This window comes from Sus scrofa, chromosome 8 (genome assembly GCF_054392235.1).
Source record: "Sus scrofa isolate SSC_HxYL_T2T_F1_AM1 chromosome 8, Sscrofa_HxYL_maternal_Yorkshire_Landrace_v2.0, whole genome shotgun sequence".
Classification (NCBI taxonomy): Eukaryota; Metazoa; Chordata; class Mammalia; order Artiodactyla; family Suidae; genus Sus; species Sus scrofa.
In genome coordinates, this window is record NC_139390.1 from 19,260,897 (window position 1) to 19,270,357 (window position 9,461).

At 41.4% G+C, this 9,461-nt stretch overlaps 1 protein-coding gene across 3 annotated transcripts in view; it reads left to right on the forward strand.

Annotated features, from left to right (window-relative positions):
• Nucleotides 1–8,632, forward strand: part of ANAPC4 (anaphase promoting complex subunit 4) — a 39,124-nt gene extending 30,492 nt beyond the window's left edge. For 2 of the 3 annotated variants that reach the window (XR_014812265.1, XM_021101075.2), the window contains 7 exons: nt 4,513–4,574; nt 4,655–4,693; nt 4,793–4,894; nt 5,659–5,733; nt 7,001–7,174; nt 7,849–7,972; nt 8,320–8,632. Coding sequence is in view for 2 of the 3 variants with exons in the window: in XM_021101075.2 (XP_020956734.1) it covers nt 4,513–4,574; nt 4,655–4,693; nt 4,793–4,894; nt 5,659–5,733; nt 7,001–7,174; nt 7,849–7,972; nt 8,320–8,547 (804 nt within the window). In the remaining variant the exon portion in view is untranslated. Of the gene's footprint in view, nt 1–3,592; nt 3,691–4,512; nt 4,575–4,654; nt 4,694–4,792; nt 4,895–5,658; nt 5,734–7,000; nt 7,175–7,848; nt 7,973–8,319 lie in introns of all 3 variants that reach the window. The other variant, XM_021101074.2, reaches the window with a different exon arrangement.
• The last annotated feature ends 829 nt before the right edge of the window (nt 8,633–9,461 follow it).

The window sequence follows — 9,461 nt, forward strand, 5'->3', positions numbered from 1 at the left end:
CATTACCATGATGAAAAACGCTGGTATTAGTTGTGACGTCGTGAAATTGCTTATATTAAGTATTGTCTGTTTTGTACCCTATAAAAAGGAGGATATTGGGAAGGAAACGGTAGTGCCTGTTAGAGAAGTCTACTTTGCCAGTTCCAATTTATTAACTTTTAAAAGCTTGTAATGCTTTTAACTCCTGTAATGATGCATCACTGTATATTCCCAAGGTTGTATTTTTCTAATATGCTTTTTAATGTCTTTCATTCTCTTGGTTGTTGATATGGTAAAATTTCATTTAGCCAACATTATTGGGGTTGCAATACAAAATAGCAGCTATTAATTATGTCAAAAATTCTCCATTTTAGATGAAAACCTTTTTAAACCAGCTGTTTCTTTGCTTTCTCAGAGAGTCGTCTGACCACAGTTTAGCTGTTTCTTAGATCCTTGGGGTAATAAGCACATACACGTATTTACCTCCTTTAATTCTCCTGAGAACCTATGGCTTGGTACTAGTTATCCTTATTTTACTAATGAGGAAACTGAAGGTTAGAGAAAGCCTGAGATGATGTAAGCTGGTAAGCAATAGAGCTAGGATTCTGCTCACTTGAGAGCCTGAGTTTTTGCCTGAACTCAGTAGTAATCTCTGCTTCTGTCTGGTTGCTATTTGTCTAAATGAGTGAATGAACTGGGGAGGCAGAGAATTCTCAGGGCCAGGACTTTTGCTCTTTTGATTTAATCCTATAAATCCAAATTCTTTTTCCGAGCAGGTCATATTTTATATTTGCTTAAGAATCTTAAGATCACTTGGAGTTCCCGTCATGATGCAGCAGAAGTGAATCCAAGTAGGAACCATGAGGTTGCAGGTTCGATCCCTGGCCTTGCTCAGTGGTTAAGGATCCAGCGTTGCCCTGAGCTGTGGTGCAGGTCACAGACGTGGCTTGGATCCCGCATTGCTATGGCTGTGGTGTAGGCCAGCAGCTACAGTTCTGATACAACCCCTAGCCTGGGAACCTCCATATGCCATGGGTGTGGCCCTAAAAAGACAGAAGACCAAAAAAAAAAAAAAAAGAATCTTAAGATCACTGAAGAGAAGTATGGATGTAAGTTAGCTGTTGCATGGAGGGAGAATAAAAGTACAGCTGACTCAACTCATTGACTGTGTTTCATCAGGATGTCCAAGGAGTAAGGAAGGATCCTGGGGAGGGCTGAGGGCAACGTGCCAGCAGTGGTGGCATCTGGACCCTCTCACTCTATTGGGTGAATACCCATCCTGGGAACTTTGGGCTAAAAGTAGGTCCTACCCTTTTTTCTACCCATAACTTCTGTGACCGAATAGAGAGGCCTAATCTTAGTTCCAGGCCTCTTGTTTAACTTCAGATTAATTCCATCTAGCTCTCTTTCTTCTTCTTTTTTGTTTTTCTTTTTTTTTCGCCACACCCACAGAATATGGAAGTTCCCTGGCCCGGGGTTGAATCTGAGCTGCAGCTGCAGCCTACACCACAGCTGCAGCAATGCTGGATCCTTAACCCACTGCACCTGGCTGGGTCAAATCCTCACCTCAGCAGCAACCCAAGCCACTTCAGAGATAATACCAGATCCTTAACCTGCTGTGCCACAACAAGAATTCCTAACTCCACCGCCTCATAAATGCTTAAGATTTTGTAGTATGTGAGTTTGGACAGGCTCATTAACCTCCCAGTTTCTTAGTCTTGTATAAAGTAATAATGACTATGGAATTATTAAGAAACCTTTAATGGAAACTCTTCTTAGCACTTTGCAAAAATCAAGTGTCGAATACTTAATGCATGCTATCTTCTTGGGGGACATGAGGGCATTAGTGTTGTATGTGGGTACAGGTCAAAGGTTGGTGCCCTGGAAGCTGGGCTGCCAGGACTGGAATCTTGTTCTGCTTCTTCCTGGTGTGCGGCTGAGGGCAACTTGCCTGACCTCTCTGTGCCCCAGTTTTCCCATCTGCAAGGTGCAGGTGATAATAGTGCCTCTTTCAAAAAGCTATTGTGAAGATTAAATTGATTAATATGATAAAGCACTTAGGACAGTGCCTGGCACGTAGCACATAAGCAGTCAGTATGCATCTCAGCCGTTTTGACAGGGTTTTTCCTCCTAAGACCAATTCTGACACCAACTGAGTGTCCTGCTTGATTCTGACACTCATCACGCAGAGTTAGCGCCAGATTCCACGGGGTTAGGGCCCCAGTCTCTCAAGACTGCCCCCACTTCAGAGTTACAGTCACAAGTACCGGGTTCCCAGGGTACCTGAATTTCTGTTCCACTTCAGACAAAGTTGGGGGTTCCCAACCCCCCTCCCCGCTTCAGGTTTAATAATTTCCTAAAGTGGCTCACAAAGCTCAGAAACAGGGTGAGGAGATGCGCGGGGCAAGGTGCTTCCCTCCCCACACCCTGTGCACCGCCCTCCCAGGACCCCCAGGACCCACCAGAGATGCTCTGTCTGCTGCTTGGGGCTTTTATGGAGTTTCCCCTATGGAGGCATGGTTAAGTCACAGGCGTGGGGGATGGGGCTCAACTCTGGCTTCTCTCCCCTCCCCAGGAGGTGGAGGCTGGGCTGAAAATTCCCAGCTTCTAATCAAGGCTTGGTCTTTATGGTGACCAGCCCCCATCCGGAAGGTATCTAGGGACCTTATTGAAATAGAAGATGCTGCTGTCGTCCTTATCCATCAGGAAATTCCTAGAATCTTAAGGGGCTCTGGGCCAGGAACTAGGGATAAAAACCAAATATCTTTCTGTGATGGCACAGCATCTGTCCCCTATTGGGAGCTTAAAATGTTAGTAGGATTAGAACTCCTTTTATCCAGCATAGCTGGGACATGAGGTGCTGTGAGGCCGGCCTGTAGAGCACAGTGGAAGAGGGTGGGCTTTGGAGTTGGACTTGGATTTGATTCAGAGGTCTAGACTCTTAGTCATTCTCACACTGAACAACTGCCTGAACCTCCTAAGCCTCATTTTTTTAAAAAAAAATCAGTAAAATAGAGAGTATGATGCTTGCTTTATACAGCTCCTGTACACAATAGAAATAGCAGATATAAAAAGAACCTGGCATACTCGGTATTAGTACATGACAAATTATGTAGTACTTTCTACTGACGACGCAGCCTTTTCACGAGCAAAGAGCTTATTTTCATAGCACCAGTTTCTTGTCTCCTGTTTTTGTTTTCACTATCACACTCTTCCAAAGCAATGCTGGATTGCTGTTATTACACCACTGTGGTAAAAAATAGAGAAAAATGACCTTTATTTCATTGTATGTCTTAGGGTTCCCAAATCGCCCTTTTCTTTTTATAGCCAACAGAAGCATACTGTTGGATTTTGGTGGGAAAAATAAACTATAGAATAATAAGCTGCTAGGCCTCAGCTAGTAGTAAGGGTGGTGGGTTTCGGTGGGCTGGCAGCCGGGCTGTTGAAAGGACGGTGAAAGCAGACCACGGTCCTTTTTAGTGAGGTCGCATACGACCGAGTGGATTCAGTATCAGATAAGCTGTGCGGGCTGTTCTCAGAGCAGCTGATTTTCTCCTAATTATCTGGTTTGTTACAGTCTTTTTTTGGTTTTTGTTTTTGTTTTTGAATCCAGAAAGTCCTTTGCTGTTTCCTTATTATCCTCGAAAATCATTGCATTTTGTGAAAAGGCGGATGGAGAACGTTATTGATCAGTGCTTGCAAAAGCCAGCAGTAAGTTTGAAAGAAATGCATGGTTTTTGTGTAGGAGCAAGAGTGTCCACAGTATGTAAGGGGTCCTGGTGATGAAGGCGTCCCACATCCGAGTGCTGTTGTTCAGCTGCTTCGACAAACAAAAATGGCAGCGTCCTATGGTTCACCCGCATGGTCTCTCTTCTTGTTAGTTTCTCACATACGTTAAAAAATAAGTCAATATAAGGTTATTGAGCATGTGGACATTCTTTACTGTTTTATTTGTTCTCAGAACCAATTTATCATACATGGTCTTGGGTACAGAGCTAATGTGTCTGTTCACTGCTGAATGATGGATGACTGAGGCTATGAGACCAAAAGAGGGGGTTTCTAACCTGTCATCGCGTGTCTCCGAGGTCCTTTAGCTCAGAATTTTCTCCCTTCCTTACTGTCATGACTGTCATGAAAGCTCTTTGCGTGAGAGTTCCCATCGTGGCTCAGCAGTAGCAAACTGAGGCTAGTATCCATGAGGACGTGGGTTCGATCCCTGGCCTCACTCAGTGGGTTAAGGATCCGGCATTGCCGTGAGCTGTGGTGTAGGTCGCAGATGTGGCTCAGATCCTGCATTGCTGTGGCTCTGGTGTAGGCTGGTGGCTGCAACTCTGATTCAACCTCTAGCCTGGGAACTTCCATATGCTACACCTGCAGCCCTAAGAAGAAAAAAAAAGTTCCTTGCGTGAAGGTCAGGTGATACAGATGACTTGTTACTAGACTTAAACAGTGACAATCAGTCACTTTCTGTGGCATATTTATCTGTGTGTACATACATGCTTTAATTATATTTTTAAATCTTATTTTATTTAGGATGTAATTGGAAAATCAATGAATCAAGCAATATGTATTCCATTATATAGAGATGCTAGAAGGTAATTTTTTTTACCTTTTGGGTCATACAATTCAGTGGCCAATTGGAATTTTTCTTACCTTTTTTTCCCTTTTGTTTTAGTGAGGACTCCACACGGAGATTGTTCAAATTTCCTTTTCTGTAAGTGTGTGTTTCTCTCTTCCCTCGTGCGAACAATATGGGTTTGTTCTGTGCATTGATAGCTAAATGTCATGTTTTGACATTAATTTTTCTCCTTAGGTGGAATAATAAAACTTCAAACCTACATTATCTTCTTTTTACTATTTTAGAAGATTCCCTTTATAAAATGTGCATCTTAAGGAGACATACTGATATTTCCCAGTAAGTATTAATCTGAATTTTGAATCAAAGAGATAAGATTTTGTTGTATTTAATAACAAAACATATAACTTCCCTTCCCTCCATTTAGTTAAGCTACCTTATGATTTTAGGCTTGTTAACGGTTCTTAGTCTTAGTTTTCACATTATTAAGGTGATAATGCCAAATTAAGAAGCTACGTGATTCCTTCTAGTTCTAGGTTATTTAATTTTGCCTTGGTGTATAGCTGTTGCATGTAGGCTGTTTTTAGGGCTAGAAAATAGAACACTCATGGTGACATCTCATGAACTTGTACATGTTCAAAACTCTATTTTGAGTCCCTTAAGGAAAGGATTTTTACCTCTGGTTAAGTATGGCTTTCATTAAACAAGAGACCTTCTTTTGAGAATCCAGATAAAAGTTCTGAAAGACAAATCATCTTCAGAATGTCCCTATTATCTTAAATGCTTTTAAATCTAAATTCGACAGAAATTTTTTGAAGCCAAGATGTAGCCAAAGAGAAATAATTTGGTTGTCTCAAACATCTTCATTTTATAAGGTGTCTTGCTGCTTTGGTGACTATGAGATTTTAAACCCAGTTGTAATTTTGATGTTAGGTTTAAATTAGGCATCGGGATTCTAGAGGGAGTGTCATGGTGTCTTGGCCTGGGATTTGGTGATTAGGTAAATGTACGAACACTGACAGTCATGTTCTTTCAGGCTTATTTAGATTATTGTCTCTCCATGTTGTCCTACAAAGTCTCTTTCTCCCCCTTCTTTCTTCAAGGTCTGTAAGTAATGGACTAATTGCTGTTAAATTTGGGAGCTTCACATATGCCACAACTGAAAAAGTGAGACGAAGGTAACTCCTGACTGTTGTTTGGATGCAGCGTGTGTATAGTAAATACAGTTACAGGAATAGGGTGAGACTCGGTTACAGTGATGATGTGCTTAGAAGGCCTTTGTCACTCACAACATAGGGGCCTGGGTTGGTAACATATTTTATCCTTAGAAGATGATTTGACTTAAAATCCAATAGAACCTTACTGCCCTACAGGAGTGTATGTAGCATGGTTTCCTGTAATTGATACCTCTGAGCTCTCTGTCTGCTGAGAGAGCAGTGTGGTTCAGGGGCAGGTGGCTGAAGTCTTCTTATGATCACCAGACATGTGAGGTGGTACCGTCACTGCCATGGGATTTTCTTAGGGTGCACAGGGTAACAATACCTGTGTCATCCCAAGGCTTTGCAAGACAAAGAACTGACACTAATCCTGAGCAGATGTTTCTGTCACTCTTAAAAGGAAGTTCTTTATGCTACTGTCTTTGAAGTTGTTGTGTCTTTTCATATGTAAATCTTATTTTTACTTTTCATTCTAGTTAAGTCTGTTTACTATGTGCATGCATGTGTGTGTGTGTGTGTGTGTGTGTGTTCATATAACATTCATGTCAAGAGTTTTCTGGAACTAACATGATGGAGGATAATATGAGAAAAAGAATGTGTGTGTCTGTGTGTGTGACTGTGTCCCTTTGCTGTACAGTAGAAAAATGACAGAACACTGTAAACCAACTATAATGGAAAAAATTAAAATCACTTAAAAAAAGTTTTCTGGGGAGTTCCCGTCGTGGCTCAGTGGTTAACAAATCTGACTAGGAACCAAAAGCTTGCTGGTTCAATCTCTGGCCTCACTTAGTGGGTTAAGGATCCGGCGTTGTTGCCATGAGCTGTGGTGTAGGTCGCAGGCGCGGCTCGGATCCCCGTGTCGCTGTGGCTGTGGTGTAGGCCGGCGGCTACAGCTCCGAAATGACCCCTAGCCTGGGAACCTCCACATGCTGTGTGTGTGGCCCTAAAAATACAAAAGACAATAAATAAATAAATAAGTTTTCTGGAAAGCCAACTTCGCAGGTTTTTCTTTTTTCATGATTACCCATTAATATTTGTAAATAATCAGTATAACGCATACCTGTGACTTTAGTGTAAACTAATGATATCTTTTAAATGTTACCGTGTGGAATGTGGCTTGATGTTTTTATTGTCGGTTTTTCTGCTTGGTACCAGTGCAATGTTATGTATACAGTATTTCCTCAGTTGTGATCTATCTTTGATATAACAAAACTTATTTTAATTCTAGCACCTACAGTTGTTTAGATGCACAGTTTTACGATGATGAAACGGTAACAGTAGTTCTTAAAGACACCGTAGGACGTGAAGGAAGAGATCGACTCCTGGTCCAGTTGCCATTGTCTGGGGTGTATAACAGCGAAGACTCTGCAGAATATCAGTTCACTGGGACTTACTCTACCAGGTAACTAACTCGTTAGTAAGATTGTCGTTCTGACAGAACGGTTCATTTTTTTTCAGTGTATATTGTACTTTCTAGTTCTTTAGGTATGATAGATAATAGTTGCTAGGGATGATCATAAAGTCAGCTGGGCAGAAATACTCCTTTTAATTGAAAAAATACTGATTTCAGCAGTACTTCTGTCCTTTTGCTTTATTAGTAAATCAAGAATTACTTGCTTACACAAGGTAAGGGATTATTTGGGGTGGACAATGGAACTTCTCTTTCACAGGTATCATTAACCCCAGTTTGTAGTAGAATTATTTTAGATTTTGCCTTTAGTATTTTCCTTTAAAATTTGGACCTCGGTAGCCACGTGGAGGGCCCATTGTCCATTCCAAGAGGTGGCTTTAGAGTGAAATTTAGGTAGGATTGCTTCTCTAATTTAAAATGTGTCTATTGGCTTTCCTTGAAAGTGCATCAAACACCTGACTAAGATTTCTGCTTTAATAAAATATTCTGCCTGTTTGGAAGTACAGTATTTTCACAGAATATAGTGTCACAGCATCTTTATACAGTAGCTGGTAGAGTTATGTTGGAACTGGGAATCTTGGCAGAAATCAAACCCTGATACCCCCTCTGGTAAACCAGGGGGAAGAGCCCCATTTCACTCTGGGGCTGGTTTCTTCCCTGTCTAGGCTGGATGAGCAGCGGAGTGCTATTCCCACCCGGACCATGCATTTCGAGAAGCACTGGAGGTTACTGGAAAGTATGAAAGCCCAGTACGTTGCTGGGAATGGTTTTCGAAAAGTGTCCTGTGTGGTGAGTGTTTAACAAAGGAAGGGACTTGGGACTGTGGAGGCTTCTCAGTGCAAACATTTTGCGATGTAAAGCTTTTGATTATGAGCCCATAGTGGCCTTAGCTGTTCAGTTCTCTTGTTCTGAGAAAGCTCACTAAGTAACTAACACATTGAGATTTTAATTATCATGAAATTTTCACTGTATGTGGAGATCCTTTTATATGAAATGAAAGCTGGGTTAGTGATTTTGTTGTAAATTGATGGGAAAATAACTTTCCCACAAAACCGCTCTTTATTCAGATTTCTGATTATATATAATGTATTAGTTAAGCCATTAAATTTTCTTTCTTAATTTGGCCTTTTCTTTAGTTAAGCTCAAATCTCCGTCATGTGAGAGTGTTTGAAATGGACATAGATGATGAATGGGAGCTGGATGAGTCTTCAGACGAAGAGGAGGAGGCCAGTAACAAGCCCATAAAAATAAAGGAAGAAGTGTTATCTGAGTCGGAAGCAGAGAACCAGCAGGCCAGTGCTGCTGCTTTAGCTTCAGAGACGGTCATTAAAGTAGAAAAACTTGACCCTGAGCTAGACTCCTGATGTTCAGAAAGGACATAGACGATGGACCAAGATGACCACTACTTAACTTTTTTGTGTGAAATAAAAAAAGTAAATTTTTATTTTACTTTTATTCTGCTTCATCTTCTCTTAGTGATGTACCACCATGATAAGACTTTCTTTTTGCTGAGACTTCTTCTTAATGTTGTGTGCAGAACTAGTGTCTGTCACAGGACCTGTGACAGAAGCACATTAATATTTCGATAATATTAGAGCAGAAAATCACATTTGAACTCGTAGGAATACTTGGATCAGAAATTCTCAGTCGTTGAAGGGTTAGTGCTAAGAATGAATCGTGTATGTGGTGGGCAATCAGTGTGTTTCACGTTTTGAGTGAACTTGGGCAGGATTTCCCATGAAGCACATACACCACCACATCAAAATCACCTGGGCCAGAGATTAAAAATGCAAATACATGGGTGTTACCACAGGCCCATTTAGAATGTGATGACTGGGCCCAGGCCTGCTTTTTTTTCTTTTTTTTTTTTAGAGTGGCACCTATGGGATATGGAGGTTCCCAGGCTAGGAGTCGAATCGGAGCTATAGCCGCTGGCCTACACTACAGCCACAGCAACACAGGATCCGAGCCGCATCCACAACCTACATCACAGCTCATGGCAATGCCAGATCCTTAAGCCACTGAGCGAGGCTAGGGATCGAACCTGTGTCCTCATGGATGCTTGTCAGATTCGTTTCTGCTGAGCCACAATAGCAACTCCCAGGCCTGGAGTATTATTATTATTTTTAATAAACTCACCTGATCTTGTGCCCACCAAGGTTGAGAACCATTATTTTCCGCAGAAGCTATTTTTAGTAATTAGGTATTCATTATTTTTTAGTTGTAAGTCTGCTCCCTTAGATGCATTGAAAATTGATAGATTTTTTTCTTTAAAAAT